Below are 23,593 nucleotides of genomic sequence, written 5' to 3' on the forward strand. Positions count from 1 at the left end.
TTCTCACACAAAGCAACATTTCATTGATTTTCTCAGCTTTACACTTATTATTCTTACAAACCATTCTAAGATAACTCAATCAAAGAGCTACGAAGATTTTTTTTTTTGTGGGGGCGGGAGGGGGGGGAGATCAAAGAATCGGAATGTATATACCCATACCTGTTCTTACATACACCACCTCTGCCACCTTGAATCAGTGTTGTATTCATGAGTTCAAGAACGAAACAACAAACTGCGAGATCTTCGACTAAGCCTCTGAGGAGTGAAACTGAGCTCAAACATTTCTTTGAGAGCTTGACCAGACTCAGAGAATCCCAACACTCTTGCAACAACAGTAGCACTCTCTTGAACATGGTCCATGTCTTGTGGGTTAGTCCATAGTTGTTGAGCAAGTTGTAGCCGCCTCTGTTTTGTTTCCAACCCGATTCCCCACTTTCTATATAGATTTTCTCTCTCTTGAGATGTCAATCTTCGCTTCATTTGACGGCTGAAACTCTCCCTCTCGCGTCTCAGGCCACGAATGCTGCAATGTGCAAGAAAATGATTAATAACAGGCAATCTAATGGGTGAATTTCCATTTTTCTCCAACCAAAGACAATCTTCACTTGCTAAATTCCTTACCTCTTCCCTTCTCACACCCAGTGAGATCTCTCTCTATCTCTCTCTTTCTGCTGTACAGAGACATAAAGAGCTCCCATAGTGTGTGTGTGCTGTACAAATCCCATTCTGAGAGGGACGGAGGGAGAGAGCACAACAGCCATGGCAGCGGGCCACCCTCCCACATTATATCTATATATATATATATATATATATATATATATATATGAGCAATGATCAAATACAATGGTTGTATCATAGTATAATGCAACGACACTTCTAGAAAACCATGTTTGTGATATTTGTATGACCCCAAATTTTGCACACACACTCTTCATCTCAATAAACGATCCCCCCAAAAAAAAAAGTTCAATTTGAACCCTAGATATGTTCAAAATGAGTCCCCTCCAAAAACGAATCTAGACAATTCATTTTGTGAATTTCAAGATCTTAGCCTTTATAAATTCAAAATCATTTTTTCCTTTTTTAACATTGTTCATCTAATGATAATAAAGCCATCCAAAAAAATTGGAAATGAAAAAATCCTTCTAAGGCCTAGATTTAAGCATCTCCCCAAAATGAACGGCCTATGTTAATTGGGCTAAAAAAATACTTTCTAGGTTGTGTTTTCAAATTTTTCTTTTTTTGTGATTGTTCATTAGAATGGAAAGAGCATATATTTCAAAATTTGGATCAAACAAATAGCCATAAGATGGGTTTTTAAAGTTGTTGCATCATATTACTATACAACGGTTGCATGAAATCATTGCCCTATATATATATATATATATATATATATATATATATATATAAGGTTGCAACCTTAAAATGTAGAATTACATATGCACCTCAAAAATCCATCGGAAAAGGTTGTTTTAATGTTGAAAATACCTCTAATTGGTCATCTCGACATTGAGATGTTTGAATATGAAAAAAAAAGATTTTGAGTCCCAAAAATAGTGCATCTTGGAATACATTATCTAGACTGTCCATTTTCAAGATTTTCATATGTTTATAGATCTACTTGGTTTTAACCATTTTTAGAGTTTCAAGTTTTATAATTAGATATAAAAATAGATTTTGAGATAATCCTAATAATTTTTTTCACCAAAATTACATGTTATGATACAATTTGGAGGTGCGCCTTAATTGGATAGTTTAAGGTTGCAACCTCCCTTAGCAATGCTTCAGAATAATTTGTAGTCAAAGAAGGCCGACCAGGAGTCCTCCCTTAGCATTGCAGCTCCCCACATCCTCCCTCTCCCTTAACAGAGGCTGGTGGAAGCATTTCCCTGCTCCTATATGCAGCAAGTTCCAGACATGGTATTTTCATAAAACTAAGTCTTCCACTAACACACAAGACCAGAATATAAAAAGAGAAAAAAGATGAAGCAGTACCTCGCAGCCAAGGTCATAGAGTGACCATCTTCCAACATAAGTATACCTGGATTCCTATCCGCAAACTTGTTTTTGAGGAAGGAGAGCCTCCTCAACTCCACTTCTATGTAAATAGAGTCAGCTGGGTCACCTCTGAATAGAAGGAAGAAGTAAGTTCTATGAAATAGTGAGACATGGCAGGTATGCCAAAGCTCAATTATCTCTCTTCGCTGCCTCTCAAACTCCAACGGCCAATTTGAGAGAGATTGAGTATGCTCTGGGGATGCTTCAGTAAATGCATCTTGCATGTTCTTTTGGGTTTCAGCTTCTTCATCATCTGTGGCATCAGGTGTCTGCAACAAGACAAAGGTAGAGATAGGTCCAATCAGACTGAATTTAAAAGGATGGCCAGTTAAATCAGATGTTTCATAGTTCTCATTTTTCTATCGTTCTTGCAATAGTTCCTTATTTTCAAATTCCTGTCACTTTCTGATTTCCCGGGAAGATTGATAAAGTTCCAAGGCAGGTTTAGAACAGCTCTAATTTCCTTAATGCACTTTCACTTCTATAGTCTCTGTATTCTTTCATATGGGTAATATCATATATGCCCAATGTTATTTTTAATATATATCTAACTTAGGGATAATTACGCTAATGAGAGGAACCTAGAGCATTAACAGTGCACATCGATCTCTTCGATCTGTCTGTTGAGTAGTTTACATGAAAATCCCCATTTGGGAGAGCAGAGTGGTAGAAGAAAATTAAAAAGAAAAGACAAAGAAATGACCTTGCAAAGTTGACTATTGACATAGAACATCACATCCTATCTAAATTTTCTCAGCCTATAGGTAACCAAAAAGAAAAAGTAATCATTTGCCTGATTCAACAAGAAAAATTTGAACAAGCTCAGAGGCAAACCTTGCCACCAATAGGTTGCTTTGGATGCTGAAGTTTGGCCATCCTCTCCTTAAGCTCCACAACAAAACTACGGATGCTGGTAATGTTCTCTTCAGCTGCAGACTTGAACATATTTTGTGCTTTTTGAACATCAACAGAAGAACTTCTTTCAGAAACCTGAGAATCTCCTCTTGATATATTTTCACTCTCAGCACCAAAATTCAAGGAATGAAGTCTCATTCCTATGCTTGCAGGCCTACCAGGAAAAACCGTCTCAAACCTGCTTGGTGGTGTATTCTCATTTTGTTCCTTATCCCATGGCCATAGAGAATTTGGACCACTCATGAGTTGTGCTCTACAACTCCTGCTTCTTGTTAACGTCAAGCTTCTGGAGCCGCTTAATATTGCATTTAAGGGCCATGGTGATGGTTCTTCAAGATAAGGTCTTGCAAGACTTTGAATAGATCGTTGTACAGTTTGGAGTTGTTGATCCGTTAAAGTAGCATTTGCATCTTGATCAGTCTCTTCAATATCTCTAATTTCTCTCTCTTCTGGTAGGTAAATCTGTTCCTGGTCAGTAGCATAGCCATTTTCGCAAACTTCCAATGTTTGCAGCTCTTCATTTTCTTCAATTACAGCAAGCTCAAGTCCTTCACCTTCTCTGCTAGTCTCTTTCATTGGAACGCACTGAACTTCTTTGCAAAGTGCATCAGATTCATTATCTTCAGTCTCCTGAATTTTATATGGCTCTGATTCTGAGAACTTCGGAGAACTAACTGGATAATGAACACAATCATTTACCATTTCTGGGGGATCTAGGTCAGGCTCATCATAGCCACAATCATCCCTCGTTTCTGAGAGACGAGGCCTATGAAACCTTTTGAAACCATAATTGAGGCTCGCATCTGCACCTGATGACTCTTTCATTGACAGTTCATCTTCGCAAAGTGCATTAGACATAGGAGGTGTGCTGAGCTCATCCTGTAAAAGAAAACAATCATCATGAGTATCTATCAGAAGCTGCTCAAGTATACATGGTGAAAAGCAGTCAATACCCATATCCTTGAAGCACAATCATTTCCAATAACCCGAAGCAAATCCTCAAGTCGAGATTGAGCAAGATTTCTCTGCTGTTTCAGTTCTCTTATCTCTTTCTCCATCTGCATGAAAAAGACGAGCTTATCAATGCTCAGAAATTCGTCAGCACTCTGAAGAAAGCAAAGAGCACTAAATATCCACACATTTTACATAGCCTTAGTCCGACATGATTTGTGCATACATGAGGCATAGCTCATGGAGTGCGTAAATGCATGGAAGGACTGTTATGAGTACACATTACCACACTATCACACGCTCAAGCATGCACATATGTATTAATCCCATGCATACTCAATTTTATGATGCTTGGATACATGCATGGGTGAACATGAGTACGCACAAAAATAGATACCATGATGCACATGATTAGGTGCATTTAAAATAACAGACTGCTTTGATATTTATTTAACAGTCACATTATACAGATAAAGACATGCAAATCTAGATGCGCAAAACAGAAAAAAAGAACATGAACTTTGAGCGTTGAGATTGGGATCATGTAATTTGGTGAGCATGCATGTGGATCTATTATATGCTAAAAACCTCCAGGAGAACTCAAATATATGCATAAAAATTGGTATAGACGTCCATGAAGAAATGATGGGCAGGTGTGGCACTACTCTGCATGGGCAAGGATAGATCATAACCTTTTTAATCAAATTGTCTTTCTCCCTTAGCAATGCTTCAGAATAATTTGTAGTCAAAGAAGGCCGACCAGGAGTCCTCAATTCATTCTCCAATCTAGCTAATTCGTTCTGCAAGTGCTTTACCAATGCCTTATCAGACATAACCACATTAACCTGTGCACTAGTGGCCACCTCTTTTGCACAGTTTGCAAAGAAAAGAGTATTCCTTGACTGTTCAAGATGGCTATGCGCAGGACTCATTGTGCAAATGATGGCAGTCCTTGAGTTGCCTCCTAATGAAGGCTGTAAAATGCGTGTCAACTTGGAGTCTCTGTATGGGATGTGACCGTTTCTGTTTTTACTGCTGTCAATGAAGAATAAAAATCAGAAATACAGAAACACTCCTGAACTGGTCACAAGCAACTGTGTGTGTGCACGCATGGGGTATTCTAGGCTACACCACACTAATGGTGAACTTAGGATTTCTTACTCCGAATCTTCAGACTATGAAACTCCCCTAAAAATCTGGAAATTACGTTTGCAATGACTTGCTTGAAAATTTGGGGGTATTTCATAATTTTAATTGCATTCAAATTTTAACATGATTAAAAAAGTCAAAAGAATCTTTAAAATTTTGAAATTGTTTTTTTGGAGGAATTTTAAAATGACAAAAATAGCCTTCATAAAGTACATGAACAATTTATAATCAAAAACCATTTTCAAACCATAAGGGTAATTTATGGTAAAAAAACTTGGAGTAACGAATTCTAAATTCACCATTACAGCAGAGTAGCCTAGAATAACTACATAAATTTGAAATTTTCACAAATATACAACGGCATTTGGAAGTTAGTGTCATGGAACTTTATTTGTAGAGTGCCCTTATCCTTTAGTAAAAAATTCAGTATCACCCCTTATAGAGATGACAACAGTATCAATTGTCTTGTAGTCATATTTACAATACTACCCTTAATGATGAAGATATCACAAAAAGTAACTTTTTTTATAAAATTAACCACAAAGTTAGTAAATCCACCTTTACAACTCATTCTATCATTAACCTTTGTAATTTGAAGGGTTGTGAACTTTAGATTATCCCATATATATATATATATATATATATATATATATATATATATATATATATATATATATATATATATATATATATATATATATATATGGGAATATGTATATATATATATATATATATATATATATATATACATATTCCCATATATATATATATATATGGGAATGATTTCACGTCACCATGTTATTATAATATAATGAAACCACACTTCTAGAAAACCATGTTATGACCCCAAAAAGTGCACACACCCTTTCTTCATCCCAATAATCAATTCCCAAAATGTAAAATTCAATTTGGACCCTAGATATGGTCAAAATAAGTCCCCCTTCAATAATGAATCTAAACCATCCATTTGGTGAATTTCAAGATTTAGACCTTTACGAATTCAAAATCATTTTTTCTTTTTAACATTATTCATCTAATGATAGTGTAGACGTCTAAAAATTTTAGAAAAGGAAAGTATCCTTCTGAGGCATAGATCTAAACATCCCACCAAAATGGACGACTTATGTTAATTGGGTTAACAAAACATTTTCTAAGGCCTGTTTTCAAATTTTTGCTTCATTTTGATTATTTATTGGAATGAAAAAAGTGTACATTTAAAAATTGGGGTGGAAAAATAGCCCTAACATAGGTTTTGATGATTATTTCATCACATACTATACAACCATTGCATGAATCACTTCCCATATATATATATATAGGAAGCCACTACACAAAGCCTATCGACGAAAATGAACAGTGTTTTTGCCCATAAGCTTGGCGCCATCCGATTTTTGTGGACAGCGTGGATAAATCCATGTGCGGTTGATTTTTTACGCAAAAAACAAGGGAAACCTCAACGGCTCTACGAGAGGCATTGTGACTTTTCAGGAAAAACCGCACCGGCTCTTTGCGAGACGAAACACTATATATTTTCGCCCTATGGCGTTTTTAAGACTTTATATATATATATATATATATATATATATATATATATATATATATATATATATATAGAGAGAGAGAGAGAGAGAGAGAGAGAGAGAGAGAGAGAGAGAGAACTCACCACCCTAATGGTGAATCTAGAAAATCCTACTCCATAATTTTTCCAACATGGGTACTCTTACATTAGTTAAAATTACTCTTGTTTTCTTCTTTATATCAAATTAAAAAGGGGTATTGGGTGTAATTATGAATCATTATCAAATTTCAAATTTTGAAATCTCTCTCTATAACCACAAGCCCCCACTCTCTCTCCCTCACGGTGGAGCTCATGGAGCTCTCTCTTCCTAGTTTAACGGTGGGGCAATGTGTGGGTTGAGAGAGAAGGGGTAGGGGGAGGAGAAAGAACATTCAAAGAGAGAGGGAATGGAGGAATAGGCAGGAAACTAAAATATGAAAAAATAAATTCCTAGCAAATTTAAACTCTACTAAATTTTGGAGCTATAATTACACTTAATACCCTTCTTTAGATCAATAAGAGGAATGAAACAAAAATAATTTTAAAAGCATGTTTGTTCCATCCATTGATGTGCATCATCTTCGTCGACTAGTAAATGAACGAGATAATATCAAGAGCATAAAGCAATGTTTTGAAAACCAAACTGGACAACGAACAGGTCTAGTGGCTGGCCACGTTCAATCTGTTGGACTGCCAGTTCAACTCGAATGTAGTAGTTACACACTGATTTACCCCCCAAAAAACAAAGTAGTAGGTACACTAAAAAAAGAAAATGTAGGAGAAATATTTAAAAATATGGAAAATAATTAAACATTTTGCACACAAAAAAAGAATACCATTCCTCTTGGAGAAAGAGAGCAAGTATAATATGTTTGACAAGAGTATGTGTTCTTAGAGAGCTAGATCAAAGAAGAAGAATACTTTTTGAGGGGTGAGTGAATTCCAAATTTTCCTTAATGTTTAATCCAGAATATTTGTGATATCATATAAGACAGTTTTACATAAGGGAGTTTTGGATAAGTCTATTTATGGTAAAGATTGCCTAAAGCACAGTTTCTTCACATAGTTTTCTGAAACTACTGCCTTTTGAGTACGAGGATCAGAAACCTATCAGTTTGCCATTTTCATCGGTTGAACACGAATCATGGATATGATGTAAGCATTGGGGACAAATGAGGCCAAGATTCAGGGGGAGGGAAGAGAAATCAGAGAGGTAAGGACCTTGTGCTTAAATGGTTGAAGAAATGCAAATCATAATGCCTCCCATTGTGAGAGGATGAGTGACAAATGAGACCAAGATTCTAAAGATAGTGTCAGGCAGTACGCAATGCAAACGAAAAACATAAAAATATATCATACCTGGAACAAAATCAAAATGGGAAACAAAAGATTAAAAAAATGTATGTTCCATTTATCGATCGGTAACATACGAAAGGATGTTTTCCAAACCCTCCCCCCTCATACATGTACTTGATTTCTCATGCTTATATTAGCACACTTTTCAAAGAGGAGTTTGACTTGAATGCTCTTTAACATCTTTTTCTTTTTCTCTTTTTTTTGGGTAGTTTTGTGGGGAAGGGATCCCCTACCCATGGTAGGAACGGAACTCAAGACGTCACATTGTGGCACCTTACCACCCTGGCCACCTAGCCTTGAGCCCATTCCTAAATCCTTTAAACCACATGATTTAAATTCATGACCTTGCGGTAAGCAGCTGCACGGTCAACCACTAAGACGTCCTAGCATATGTGAAAGTTTTACACCTGAAGGATGAGATGAAACACTTTCATGGCTAACAAAAGTTTCATTATAAAAGGACAGAGATTACAAAAATTTGAACCTGCCTAGTCTAGAAAATCTCATAGTTAACACCAACAATAGTCCCTCAAGAAAAGACGCAAATGATAGTAACGTTGCTCAAACGACAATTTTTTTTTTAAAGATGTTAACGATCAAATGACAGAACTTATTTTGTACGAGGATATATAGAACACATATCCATGATAAGCATAGATTCCACAATTGCAAAATTATTAACCATCTCAATGATACTAGGGAATCTTCATCCAACATGTAAAGGGGGCCATTGAAATGATTAAAAACGATAAGCAGACCTCAGTTTCCGAATGACAGTGCCCAAGGTAAGCAAACTTCGATTAATGTGACACCCTTCCTTCAATCTTGTACCCCCTGATAATGCTTGTGATGCACGCTCACTCCCTGCTAGATCAACAAAATTCTGCAAATGAACAATGAATTCCACATTACACAACATAAAGTTTTATTGTCAAATAATTCAAATAATCTAAAAGTATGTGCTTACCACACTTGCAACAAGGGTGCTTGAATTTTCCTTGCCTAAGAACTCACGAGCAGAACTTTCAATAGTCTACACGACAAGATTATTATATTACAGTAACAAAAAGAGAAACATTTCCATCTATGGTAATCTTTATTTTTAAGTGCGATGAACGGTCTAAATGAGAAAATGTAGAACAGACCAATCGTAAAATTTGATGAGATCTGGAGCTCATTTCATTCAAAGAAGTCTCCCCGATCTGTCTTTGAGCTGCAATGTGCATTCACACTGAACTAAATAGACAGCAAACAGAACAAAACAAGCAAATAACTACAGACAACGCAATTCCTACCTTCACATATAGATAGGAGCTTGCATAAATGGTCCCAGTCGTTTAAGGTTTCCTCTGTAAGTTTCTCCACAATGGTACCCCTCTATAAACAAGCACACAGCAAAGTATCAATGTGGACAATGGTGGAAAAGAGGGTACAAGAAAAGGAAGGTCGCCAAAAAGAATATGCAATAATACTTGAGAAGGTGACCTACCTCTGGGTCATCGAGAAGTCGAAGAGGAGTACTATCAGGGCTCAGGAGATCCCTGACAGCTTCATTATATATCTCTATTGCCGAAAATTTCAGGACGAATGCCCTTTCCTCGTGCTACAACAAACAAACCAACTCACTGATGAGAAGATATCCAGGATCGCATAGAGCAAGATATATGAAGAGCCAAAAAGCAAGGGTAACAGCAAACTAATGTATTACCCTTTGTATATAGTCATAAATATCTGATACTGTATATTCTGTTATTCCAATCATGGTATATGTTTTCCCACTGCTTGTTTGGCCATATGCAAATATAGTGGCTGAATATGAAAAAATTGACATGGTTAATGAGCAGCTAGAAGATTTCTTATTGAAAAGGAAACTGAGAATAGATAAGGAATGATACTCACAGTTGATACCACTCACTGCTGAAAGGGCAACCTGCTTAGCTGCGTCCTCATACACTTGCCTCGTAGAGCAATCAGAACGAAAAACCCTATCTGTAGTCCACTCCAAAAATCATAAGAAAAATCATTCCTCATACCCCATAAAAGCAAAAACAGAAAGAACCCATTTCCACAGAAAACCCAAAAAGCACGAGGACATACTCCTGGAAAATAGTTTTACTACTGCAAAATCATTAATTACAGGTTTCAAACTTTCTTCAAAACCAGATGTTAGTCAATGGTTATCATGAAGCCACAAACTGTCTCAGATCCTCTCAAGGGTAAGATATATTATGTCCGAGCAATTGAGAATAGTGATAAATCACCAAATCTCATAACAGAAAAACCAAACAAAATGTAGAAGAAAAAGGAGAGATGACGTGTTCAAATCCAGGAAGAAGTTTACTTACCGAAAGTATAAGCCACTGGAGCCATGGATCTCTCAGGCACGCTGTTCCTGAAGATGATGGTGGTGTCATTGATACACTCCCAATCTGTTGTATCATTCCTTGCAATCTCTTTTGCATTCAAAGGCCTCAGCCTGATAGAAACAAGAATCCTCTCTCCACCTGCATCTCCCCTCTTCTCCCACTTGAAATCCTCTTCACCCACACCAATCTCCCCCATTTTCCCTTTATTCTTCTTCTACCCCAGAAAATGCAGGACCAATTACAGTAAATTCAAAAAACTAATATCAAATGAGGAAGAATTACGAGAAGACATTGGAATTGCTATTCCAAAAGGAGAGGCAGTTGAGCCGCTACAAAAAACCAGGTTGCTCTTGGTGCTTTCTCTCCTACCAGACTCCATCAAATCCCTTTTAAGGCACCACCAACCAAACTAATTTGTTAACTTGTCCCCTAATTAATTGATAAAATTTGCTCTTGATCTTTTTCAGGTTCTTTTACACCTACCGTCCATTATATTGGCCTTTTCAACTCCCACTCTTTACTTTGGAAAATATTCAGTTGGCCGGCGATTGTTTGAATTTTTTTGACCGTTTGTTTGTATTGGCCGCCACGTTCTCCAGGCTATCGAATCGTAAAAAAAACAAGAAATGAAACCAACGTATTTTTTAGCCTTTAATTGGAACCTCAGAAAACGGTAAATTCTTGATTTTCCTTTTTAGGCCAGACATCCAAGCAATTAAGGCGTTTCTACCCCACGTTGAGAAAAAATTCAGAGAGATATTTGAACGTTGAGTTTCAAATTTACCTGGTGAGAAATTCGAATTTACAACCAGCAAATGTTACCTGTAGTCCACGTCTGTAATCAACTCTCAATTAACGTGTATCGACCTTCTTCAAGCCAAGTATTTCATCTCCATTAATCTCTGAATAATTAACACGTCTTAACCTTCTGCATTCAAAAGGTATCCAATTCGCCAATTTTATGCAATTAACAAACCCTTATAGCTCTCGAAACTCCAAGGATGAATCCGAATTAATCACCACTTAAGCAATGGAAATAAACCAGAGATCTCTAAACAATCAGCAAAATTTTCATTATGAAATTATCTGCAGAAGATTTGGACACCTTAATGTAATGTAGCTCTAAACTTTGCCCTGGACCAGCAAAGTTTCACGATATTGAAGAATGTTTACCTGCTTCTCTAAATGGAAATCCTTTAGGTTCCAAATCTCAACTCATAAAACACGCCATTTTTTTTCCCTGCAACTCCAAATACAAGAAGTATTTAAGATATTTAAGGTAACTGAAGATATTACCTCCTACTATCCAAATTCACAGAGTTCTCGCTCAAAGCCCCCTGCATTGCAGAAAAAATCGAGATCTCTGCCATTAAGAACTCTAGCACCTCGTTAGCGCCGGAATATACACCATTTGCCCTCAAACTTCAAGCATTTAAACCCTCACTCTCTCTGAAACTCCAAACACACTACAACCCCGAGATCTTCCCATCCAAACAAACGCATTACCTCTTTAAAGGGGAAATATATACCATTTGCGCTCAAATGCACCTCATTCGAAACGTCTTGTTTCCCTGCAACCCCCGGTTCGCTTGAAACTACGGATCTTTGCAGGAACGAGACGCATAACAACGACCTGCAACTACTACATTTGGCTTCAATCGAATTGGAAGAAATTAACGCAAAAATATAGGGGAAACGTAGGCGTCAGAGAAGAACGGGACCAAACCTTACGCGATCTCTCAGACAAAAATGAGGGAGAGAGAAGGGGGAGAGAGAGGTTAGAGAGAGAAAGAGAGGAGAGAGGTTAGAGAGTAAGAGAGGAGAGAGAGAAGTTAGAGAGAGAAAGGGGAGAGAGAGAGAAAGAGGATGGAGAAAATAACTGCAAAACCGCCGAGATTTTAGCGGTGTTCTGCTATGAATAGCAGAGGTAGCGAGACCCTGACACGTGTGAAGATTGTTGTCGAGCTCGCACGTGTAAATAAATCGTTAGATTGGACGGTAGAGAGTGTTTGAGTTAAATGGACGGATTAAATCGATTCGTACTCCGTCGTTGGGCGCTTTGGAGCCGTCCGTTGATTGACGAATTTCTTCGTTTTAAATATTTCTCTTTTTTTAAAATTAATTACTGGGAGAAAGCTAGCACATGTCAGACTTTCAGTTCGATCAAACCGACTTTTTGTTCTTTCAAATTGAAATGACGAAATTGCCCTCCAACCACTGCCTGTCCGCCAAGAAAATGACTTAAGTGCCCTCACCCACTGTTGAAAATAACAGAAGCGTACTTGACCCAAAAGAGCTATGAAAATCGTGCGAAGAAAGAAAAAGGGTATTATAATCATTTCACTGTAAGATGGGCCATGAGGGACATCTATGATATTTCTTTTTCCCCAATTTGGCACAATCATCTCTTAAATGACCTAACTTATATTCCTTCTAAATTTCTAATATAATTAGAAGGGGAAAACTAGATTGATAGGGCTACAATTATATTAAAATAAGAGATTATGTTAGGGTAATTATGCATATCCATGTGGGCATTCCCTTTCGATTACTACAAAGAAGAAATATATGCTTCTCTCCAATCCAACCGTTCAATTTAGATCAAGTGAGTCACTTACCATTTGATCTAATATCTAACCTCCTAGAGTATTTTAGTTTTAGTTTTTGTTCTACAAAGTATATGAAATAAAATTTGGTACATGTCATAATCCCTATAGGGCGCACCTAAAAAAAAATATTAAAAATAATTTTTTGATAAAATATATAATCAAAATATCCCTTTAAATTTTTAAGGGTATTTTGGTCATATTATTTTTTTGAAAATATTTTTTATATATTTTTTAGTGGTATCACTTTTAAAGAGGAGTGGACAGCTCAAATTTTGGAGTCAAAAGCAATTGTAATTTTTTTTTTAAATTAAATAGTATAGGGGCATAACATTGTGATTGGAGTTATCTCAGCCATTCATTCAGAATGGACGTTTGGATAGGGGGAAGCATATAAGTTTTATGTCGTAGGGGAAATATAAAAAGCTTGCCCTTCTGTTAATGTATTAAACTCTTTTAGACACTCATATATCTTTGTTTTGTGATACAACTTTTTTTTTAGTAAAGGCACTTCTCGTAATTAGAATGAGTATGATAAATATTTCTATTAAAAAAGTAGTGGCATTTATTAGTGGTTAAGAAACCCTCATTGTGTCACGATATGTCATCATCTACTATAGGTGATAAATAATCTTATTTCTATCAAGAATTTCAATTAATCCTAATAAATTATCTAAAATACCCCTACACAAAAATGTTACTACATGGTGGAGTAAAGATATTGAGTGTCAAAAAAATTATTGAGTACATTAAGTAAATACTCATATATATAATTTTGCAGGCAACAAAAATTGTAATTCAAGCATTGGATAGCCTATATCGATTATTTGGGTTTGAACACTATGGTTGTGGAAAAAATTAGGATTTCAAGATCTAAAAATAGTGTATATTTTTATAAATTATGCAGACCATCTATTTCACCCTAAAAATAAGTGTTTATAGATCTTGCTACTATTTTTTGAGTTTCAAATATTATTGTCAATGTTGGAAATTGATTTTAGAGCCATCATGGAGATTCCCATTGCCAAAATTACTTTAGGGATGAAGATTTGAGGTGAGGCTTTATTTTGTTTTCATGAAGCCTATGCCTTATAGAAACTTCAACCTCATAAGGGCCATGTAGTTTGCACATGGTCGCAACCTTCAACAATCAAAGCAAGGAGCATCCCCAAATTATTATAAAATATAATTTTGGTATAAAAAATTTATAGGCTAACTACATAATCTATTTTTATCTCTAATTATAAAATTTTAAACCCCAATAATTGTTCAAATCAAGTAGATAAATAAACACATGAAAATCTTGAAAATTGACAGTCCAGATAATATGTTGCAAGCTACAATATTTTTAGAAGTCAAAATAATTTTTTTATTTATTTCATGTATCTCGATGTTGAGATGATCAATTAGAAGATTTTTCAACATCAAAATAGAGTTTTTCAATAGATTGTTGAGATGTGCCTTAATTCTACAGTTTATTGTTGAGATGTACCTTAATTCTACAGTTTAAGGTTACAACTTTATATAAACCTTTTCCTAATTAGAATTGTCTGGTTTCTGGTAGGTATTATGGTGTGGAGCACTTCCTACCTTAGAACAAGGGCAACAACGATCCCCACCATGCGTTCTATAACATAGCAGTAAGATGAGATCACCAATGACTTGTCATCATTTCGAAAGCATTAGATTAAAATTGCGAATTTAGATCGGAAATCAGTGAGCCGGATCAGTGCTCTTGAGTGAGCAATCTGGGTATCCCCTATGAATCACCCGATACTTCTTTATTTCTATCTTTACCAGTTAAATGAATCAGGACAACCCAATTTGATGCTATGGGCGGGCAATTGGAAACTAGATTTTGGGTCTTAAACAATGGTTAGGAAAATCATGACTGGGTAAATGTTTAAATTTTGGAATTTGAAGAATCAATTTGCATGTACCTTCTTGGCTTAGTGGCTAATGCCTGAGGATCTCTAGAAGATCGTAGCGAGAACAAAGAGTGTTACAACATTTATACCCCAAGTAGTACTTGGATGCAAGATTAAGAGATAAGGAGTTATGGAGAAATGATTAAAGCTTTTAGATGTAACATTGGATAGTTGGGCTCACAATTAATCTTGGCCATTGAATGTGAAATTGGGCAATTGCATGTATTATGTTGACCTAGCTCAAAGTTTTAAATTTTTTTTTTCGAATTTTGTGACACATCCAAGCTATCAAATTTCACATCAAAGGGTTATAAATATTTGTGATTTCATTGTATTAAAGGTAAATGATTTCATTATATACAATTCCAAAAATAATTGGTGTCCTTTTATATTTTTCCAAAAAATATAGTACTTTGACTCTAACATGAGAGCTCTTTATTTATTTATTTGAGTGGTAATATGAGAGTTCTTTATTATTTGTATATATAAAACTCGAACATGGACCCGGAATTGCTAAGGCCCGTTGTAAAGAATGCAAATGAAGTGATTAAGGCTAGGACTCCCAACTACCATTGGAAAAAGAGTGGAGGGCTTCCTGATTTTTGATAGGGCAATGTCATTTGACTGTATATAGCATAGAGCCTAAGGTTTCTCTAAAACGAATGAGAACTATTTTTTTTTTTTTAGCTGTCTTTCAACTTCAGCTTTCTTTACTGAAATCTCTAAGAAGTGACTCTAAAAATCTAAGACAGAAGACGTAAAAAAATGACTGTTTTAAAATAAACATCCTAAAACATTCTCTAAGTTAAAAAACCCTTTTAAAGATAAGCAATAAATAATATAATATTTTTTAAAAAATATTTAATAAGATACATCAATAAACAACATATACTCTATATTTAAAACCCTAGCCCGCGTGATTCCGGTGACTCAGTCTAAGTCATCGAGTTTGTAGTCCCTTTTATATAGAACTGTAGTAAAAGGCGTCATCTAGAATGTCTAATGCGGTATAATATTCGATGTCCTAGCATCTTGCGAAGTATTATGTGGTATAATATTCGATGTCCTATCATCTTGCGAAGTATTATGTCATGTTTTTTAATATTATTTGAAGAATACCTCATGCTCTTAATTTTAGTTTTTAAAACATTTGAAAACACTTACTAGAGATGACATTTGATCTTTCTACTATATGTCTAATCATGTTTATATATTTATTTATTTCTTCAGTATTAATTTGGGATTTGATTTTTTTTGTTATATTATTTTAAGGGATTGTATACGATGAGACCATTTATCTTTCATACATGAAAGTCACAATTACTCATGTTTATTTCGTGGGGTGATTCCTATCATTTTTTTTCTTTTTTTTAACCATAAAAATCGAACTTGATATAAAGTCGCTGACATTAACTGCTAACCAATAAAGACCAAACCCGATTATTGGATCCTACCATTTTACAGCACACTCATATTGTCTTTATGGTAAAAATTTGTTGGCATGTTATAAACTCTTAGGACCCATTCGTTTGGATTTGTGCATCCTAAGTCATCCAAAATTGGCATCTCATAATTGCACCTAAGTCATCCAAATTTGGCATCTCATAGCCACGGGGTGATGTTTTTAAGTATGCCTCACTAAATACTAATGCATTCTTCCATGAATTTAGAATAAGAAACCTTTCCATGTTTTCATGTACACATGATTTATATGTGTATATTGAGATATGTCAATGAAATAATCGGTAATAAACGACAAGTTGTATATTTATCATCATCATCATTATTATCGTCAGAGTTTTTTCTCAACTATTTGGGGGTCGACTGCTGATGAGCCATTCGACTCTATCAAAGGCCATACCTTAAGTGATGTTCTAAGTATCATATCTTTTCTCACTACTTCCAATCATGTCTTTTTGGGCGTACCCTTTACCGTTTTTTAGCTTTTTATTTGAGCCAACTCACACCTCTTTACATGTGCTGTAGTTAGTCTGCTTACATATTAATATATAAATTATTATAAAAGTTATAATTAATATGTGACATTATTATCAACTTATTATTTATTATTTTATTCAAATTATTTAGTTATCGTCCTTATGAACATTTACATGTATGCGAAGAACCGTTCAAAGCTAGCATTTTTATTATATTAGGATATAGCTTTTTTAGGTATAGGAGTGTTTTCACATTAAATGGTCTCAGTACATATTTTCACATTGATTGACAATCAATTGATGTGAAAATACTCCTATAACTAATTGCATAGAGTTTTTATATGTGAAAATACATATCGGAAAGTATTTCCACACGTACCAAACATACCCCTTGGAAATAGTGGGATTTTCCTTTGCCTTTTGAAAAAAAGGAAAGGGTGTCTCAAGGAATTTCCTAAAATGCTAAGCCCATCTTAAACTCCACTCTCCACTATATTAAAATGAAGGCGAAAGGGCACACTGGTCTATTTCCACAAGTCAATTGTGATGGAATGTCGCATTCCCTTCATTTGTATGGTGGAATTTAAGCGTATTAAACGCCATACATACAATATGCCAAACAATGGAATTAATGTTATGAAGTTGTGGGTCTTCCTTCTCACCTGCAAGTGGGTGCTTGGTAGGAGATAACATCACAAGCTTGACGATACTAGAATTTCAAGCTATGTTTTTTTTTTCCTTAAAATTGCCATCATGCCAACTATACATAATCTACATAGGCATGAACGATGTTTGAAAAAAATTGTGTACAAAGAGACTATTTACTTTTAGTATAAGGTGTGCATAATCACTTATGTCCGTTAGATTTCAAATCAGGTGGTTGCAAGAGTTCTTTGACTAGACTCTAAATTTAAAAATAAGTAAAAAAATAAGACTTTGTGACCGACCCCTAGCTATCCAATTTGACATCTAATGGCTAGGAGTAATTGTGTCATTCTTGTAACAAAGATAACTTGTCTTATAGTATACAATCCCTTAAAAAAATGGATTGGTGAATTGGATCATCCATCGAAAAAACCGATATGAATTGGCAGTTCAGATCGGTGAATTGGCTGAATCAAAGGGTTCTAACCTTTTAAAGAGGATACATTTCAAATAATCACTAACAATCCTTACAAATATCGTTTTTTAAGTTTCAAAAAATGGGGGTACTACATTATGTATTGTCATTATTTGTGAAAATGAATGAATATTGAAACATTGTTTTCCTATCTGTATGTGTGTGTTGACCATTGACTATTTTAGGACTTCCAAACTCTAAATTTTTTATCAAAGATAACTTCCTCTTTAAAAAAATTAGATTTGCCAATTGAAATGCCTTTGTGTCTTTAGTATAAAGAAGGTCTCCTTGCGTCGAGGAAGAGCACAAATACCCATTTTTTAATTTTATTGATGTTGTATCTTTAAGTAAATCAAAAAATTTAACACTTTCTTAATATTTTGAATTTTTAATTGTGAATATCTATAATTAAAATAATTAGGTTATTGTAAAATACAAGGTGCGATTTTTTCAATTGCAAATTTATTTTATTAAATATCCTTAATAGAGTGTTGATAAGGTTTCATAGAATTTTTTTATTTTTTATTTTTATTTTAAAATGAGCACATCTTTCTTATAGTCTATTTGTTAATTCCGGGTTTTTAGTGTTTAAAAATCATTTATGCCAAAAAGAGGATTTTAAAAAATAAATTATAATATGGGAAAACTTTCTATGTTCCTCCTAAAACATAGAAGTTCTATCCTCCCCCTTATCGAACCGTCCATTTTTTAATGGAGGGCTAAGATTGCCCCAATCACAATGTCATGTCTCAACACTGTTTTATTTTTACTTTTTTTTCTATAAATATTTTTGACACTAAATCTTGGATTTCCATTTCTCTATTAAACTCACACTAATGAAAAATATAAGAAAAATATTTTTAATAAAATAAAATGACCAAAATACCCTTGAAATTTCAAAGGGTATTTTGGCCATTATTTTTTATAAAAAATTATTGTTAGTATTTTTTATAGATGCTCCCCAATGAGAAGATAGCACTACCAAATTACATATTCAGAAAATTTATATTAAAAAAAATAAAAATAAAATACTTTGAGACGTCGGATCTAAGATCAAACAGTGAGTGACACTTGATAAAAAATGGACGGCTGGATGGTAAGGAGAGGATAGAACTTCTATGTTATAGGGGAACATAGAAAGATATCCCTTATAATATATGCCGCTTAAAACAACCACTTAATTGCAAGTTAAAAACAATTAGGGCTGTTTGGGAACCTGGAAATCTACATGAAAATAGATTACATGGAAATATGATATTTCCATTGTTTGGGTATACTTTAATAGTAAGGAAATGAAAAAAGATTAGCCGAGATTTCTCAAAACAATCAGTAAGTTTATTAGGCGAAATTTAATCACTAAATATATTAGGTGCAATGAAGTGTGAAAAATCTATTACTCGCTTAACGGCTAATCGCGGGAAATCTTTCGAGCACGTCGGCTAATCGGGGAAATCTTACAGGCACGTCTCTATTTTTGTTACCCAAAAATCCCAACTACAATAAAAAAAAAACAAAGGTCTTCAACTAGCAGCTAAAATGTAGTATGCAACCAATATCTCCCTTTACCAACAGAATCACTCATATATTTAAACCTCAAAAATCACACAACCGCCCCATATTCTTCAACTAGCAGCTAAGACTCGTAGACCCTAAAAAATCACAAACCCATAAGGTATGCAACCAATATCTCCCTTTGCAAATAGAATCGCACATATATTTAAACCTCAAAAATCACACAACAATCCCATATTGTTCAACTAGCAGCTAAAGCCTGTAGACCCTAAAAAATCACACAACAGCCCCATCTTCTTCAACTAGCAGCTAAAACCCACAGCCCTCAAAAATGACAGCCCCATCTTCTTCAACTAGCAACTAAAACCCTCAGCCCCAGCCTCATCTTTTGCAACCTAGCTATTGTTTATTTAGCAGCCAAAACCCGCAGCCCCTCAAAAATGACAGCCCCATCTTCTTCAACTAGCAACTAAAACCCTCAGCCGCAACCTCATCTTCTGCAACCTAGCTATTGTTTATTTTCAACTAGCTATTGTGTATTTTCAACTAGCAGCTAGAACCCACAACCCCAGCCCTAGCCCCATCTTCTACAACCTAGCTATTGTTTATTTCCAAATATCCAAGATTTGTTTTTTGGGTTATGCAACCAGTAGCTATTGTTCCAAAACCACGGATTTGGGTACTCGGCTAAGATCAATCAATTTATTTTTTTTGTTTTATTTTTCCTTTTTTGCTGCTATTGTTTGCTGATAAAATCGAAATACTTGAATTCATTCACAGAGAATCGTCAAATCAATGTGCTTGAATCATTATTATTATTTTTTGTAGAACTTTTTAAAATTAATTTACCTCTTCAATCTCCTTCAATGCCACAACATAATTTCTCCTCCAATATATCTCATTTAGTCATAAAGCCTTCTAGGTTACTAGCCAAATTTCTCCAATCTTTTTTTTTTCTTTTGAATTTGCCATGGAAGTTTTCTGGAAATAGATGATCGAAAGGCTTTAGCACAAGAAAAAAAAACATAAAATATATGATGGCTTATCATAATAAAAATATGTTATTCCAAAGTGTTAACATCTTGAAAACATTTGATTCCAAGTCAAGACGCAAAGGCATACAAAAGGTGTGGCTAATTCCTATGCCAGATACAATTATAAAGTTTAAGTTACATGCTAATAGGGATTGTACCTCAACTATGTTTTGGGTATAAATCCAAAAAAGAAAAAAAAAATGTTGGTAATATATTTACCATATTTTTTCTGGACATAGTCAAACAATAACAATGTATTTTCCAGGTTGCATCTAAATACTACCCAAACAGTGACAATCTATTAGCAGGTAATGTATTATGCCAGTAATATATTTCATAGACAATACATTTCCAGCTATCCAAACGGCCCTTTCATCATTTAAAAACATTTTATAAAGGACTTTACTTTTCGCTAGTTTTTAACATCAAAGAAAGTCAGAAATCGGAGAAAAAGAAAAGACTATGAGAGGCAAAGATCTATGAGAAAGGTCCATAAGGAAGAAAAGATCTCTTACTCACCGGCTACTCCATTCGATGTGGCGGTGGTGGATCATCTCTTCCAAAAGGAGTTTTTTAAATTATAAGATATAAATGATACAAATTGAAAAATAGAAATAATAAAAAATAAAATAACATAAGGGGTGGGGCGCTTCACCATCCTTATTTCTAATAAATATTTTTTAAAATTTCAAACAATGAAAAAAGAAGAAGACATAACTAGCTGATTCTTTCAGAGAACTAGATGGTTCTTTCTAGAACAAACCAATTCCCAATATAGTTAAGAAACCAACACAGTCGCACTACTTCTTGATTAAGAATAGGTGGTTTTGATCCATATTGGCATTATTTAAAGGGGAAAATTTATATAGAGCCGAGGCTCTAAACAATCAATTTGAGCCTACCTAAAAACTTTCACTAGAAGCGGCTATTTTGATGCCCAAATATCTTCAAATTGATCATCTTGACATCAAGAAGCATGGACATGAAAAAAAATGGCTTTCAAATTTTGGAAATAGTGCATTTTGTAACGCATTTTTGGATCGTCAATTTTCAAAAATTTCAAGATTTTCAAGATCTGTCGATCTATACTATTTTTGAATCTTTAAATTTTATAAATAAATATAAAAATATATTTTAACGCTATCACAAAGATTTCCAATATTGAAATTACATTTCTTGACACTATTTGACGATAGGCTCTTATTTGATTGTTTAGAGCCTAGGCTCTATACGGACCGCACCCTTATTTAAAGGAAAAAGTTTATATAAGGATGCAACCTTATAATGTAGAACTACGGATGCACCTCAAAAATCCATCAGAAAAGGTAGTTTTAATGTTGAAAGGCCCTTTGATTGATCATCTCGACATCGAGATGTATGACCATGAAAAATAAAAAGATTTTAAGTCTCAGAAATAGTGCATTTTACAACATATTATCTACACTGTTTATTTTCAAGATTTTCATATGTTTATAGATCTACTTGATTTTAACCAAAATTTAAAATTTTATAATTAGATATAAAAATAGATTTTGAGATAATCCTCATAACATTTTACATCAAAATGATATATCATGATAAAATTTGAAGGTGCACCTTACCTCTACACCTACGGATGCATCCGTATGCCAACTGCACCCTATTTAAAACCCGGGGCATAGATTTAATACCATGCTACCATCGGGTTTTGGACTGACTACTGACACCCCCCGAACATTTGTTGTTGACAACAAATGGTTGGTGTGTGTAGTTCCTCCTCAAAGTCTATAGATCTATTGACACTATACAATAGGGGAGGTGCTGGCAAAGTGTAATTTTAGTGAATCAGGTCAGTCAACTCAAATTGAAAAACAAGAGGTGAAAAATGAGGCTATAAAATCTGGTTGTGCAGAGGCTATTCAAGAATTTTAATGGAGTATGGGAGGTCCTTCCTATTCTCAATCACGCAAAAACATTGTCTCAAGACTATATTTGCCTCTTACTAATTAAAACTCGTGTGCGTAAGGTTGTACTAGCAAAATTAGTCTTCGGGATACATGAAAATAGAAAGTCTTTATGATATCTAGCCTGCTTACGATCAAAGTTGAGAATTATAGGCATTATGGAACAATGAATTATAAATTACCTGCCACCTGGATTTCACGATATAGTTGTTCTCTCCACCTACAATCGACGATCGCTACGATGTCACCTGTCCAAATGTTCTTTTGAACAATGCTTCCATTGCATTTGTCACCGCCTCGAACAGGAAACCCCTTGGGCTTCTCATTTGAGTCAACCAACCTTCTTGCACTAGAGGGTCAGTCATTTGTGTCGACCAACCTCAATACTTGCACTAGAAGGTCAGTTGTGAGAACGATATTGTTGCATCTAGCTCATAATGGACCAGAATGCCTTCAACTCACGTTGTGACTCATTGCCTCCTAATAAGACTACCACTGGTTAAAGCCCGCCATGGACTTCAATCATGTCTTGTTGTCTAAGATCGATTGTATAGTTAGGAACATTGTGGCAAACATAGTAGTGGAATCTCTGACGGTAGAGAGAGAGAAAGAGAGGGGAAGGAGCCCTTGTTGCTCAAGTGAGAAAGAGAAAGCTAGAGAGAGGGATAAGAAGCTAAAGAGAGGGAGAGGGAGAGAGAAAGAGAGAGAGAGAGGGCAGGGGGAGGGAGAGAGAAAGAGAGAGAAAAAAGATAGAGAGAGAAGAGCAGGAGCATGGTTGCCCTTGTACGTAAAAGAGAGAAAGAGAGAGGGAGAATGAGACTAACCTAAGAAGGGAAAGGAGAGAGAGAGATACAAATTTTGATAATTGATAGAGATGAGAAATTGAGAGTCCATGAGATTTTTTTATAAACCTTTTATTAGATTTTTTTTTTTTTTTTTTTGCAGCAATTATTTTTTGCAGAGACTCCCAACAAAAATAATAGAGAATCCACACAAATTGCCACCCATGGGATTCCTCTTTAACTGGTCAGGTAGTTGGGTAACTGGTCGGCTAAAGATCACTTGGCTAGGTTGAAGAAAATGTTGCTAGTTCGGGTAGGTCAAATAGGGAGTCAACCCATGGCAGTTGGACCCCTTAAATATTGACTCGCCAAGGGGAC

At 35.0% G+C, this 23,593-nt stretch overlaps 1 protein-coding gene across 4 annotated transcripts; it reads right to left on the reverse strand.

Annotated features, from left to right (window-relative positions):
* On the reverse strand, positions 1–12,087 carry LOC18444640 (kinesin-like protein KIN-7F). Of its 4 annotated transcripts, none has more exons than XM_088846346.1 (14): positions 10,333–12,087; positions 9,887–9,976; positions 9,696–9,796; positions 9,477–9,590; positions 9,283–9,364; positions 9,133–9,200; positions 8,955–9,020; positions 8,746–8,870; positions 4,617–4,956; positions 3,927–4,031; positions 2,893–3,852; positions 1,996–2,327; positions 1,816–1,895; positions 1–523 (listed from the first exon to the last, which is right to left on the reverse strand). In XM_088846346.1, the coding sequence occupies exons 1-13, from the start codon at positions 10,547–10,549 to the stop codon at positions 1,829–1,831; spliced, it is 2,667 nt and encodes an 888-aa protein (XP_088702472.1). In that variant the 5' UTR covers positions 10,550–12,087; the 3' UTR covers positions 1–523; positions 1,816–1,828. The 4 variants fall into 4 exon arrangements, with proteins under 4 accessions (XP_088702472.1, XP_088702471.1, XP_011627233.1 ...); XM_088846345.1 differs by having other exon boundaries at positions 4,617–4,959; XM_011628931.3 differs by lacking the exon at positions 1,816–1,895 and having other exon boundaries at positions 4,617–4,959.
* Between the last annotated feature and the right edge of the window lie 11,506 nt (positions 12,088–23,593).

The sequence above is a fragment of the Amborella trichopoda genome, chromosome 9 (genome assembly GCF_054954075.1).
Source record: "Amborella trichopoda isolate Santa Cruz 75 chromosome 9, AtrichopodaSantaCruz75HAP2 v2.0, whole genome shotgun sequence".
NCBI lineage: Eukaryota > Viridiplantae > Streptophyta > Magnoliopsida > Amborellales > Amborellaceae > Amborella > Amborella trichopoda.

Excerpts from the sequence above, each read along its gene's own strand:
- LOC18444640 (XM_011628931.3), bottom strand. The coding sequence starts at position 10,549 with ATGGGGGAGATTGGTGTGGGTGAAGAGGATTTCAAGTGGGAGAAGAGG. Across the intron at positions 9,977-10,332 it reads TCCAGTGGCTTATACTTTCG|ATAGGGTTTTTCGTTCTGAT; the intron begins GTAAGTAAACTT and ends AGTGGACTACAG. Across the intron at positions 4,032-4,616 it reads AAGACAATTTGATTAAAAAG|ATGGAGAAAGAGATAAGAGA; the intron begins GTTATGATCTAT and ends TTTTTCATGCAG.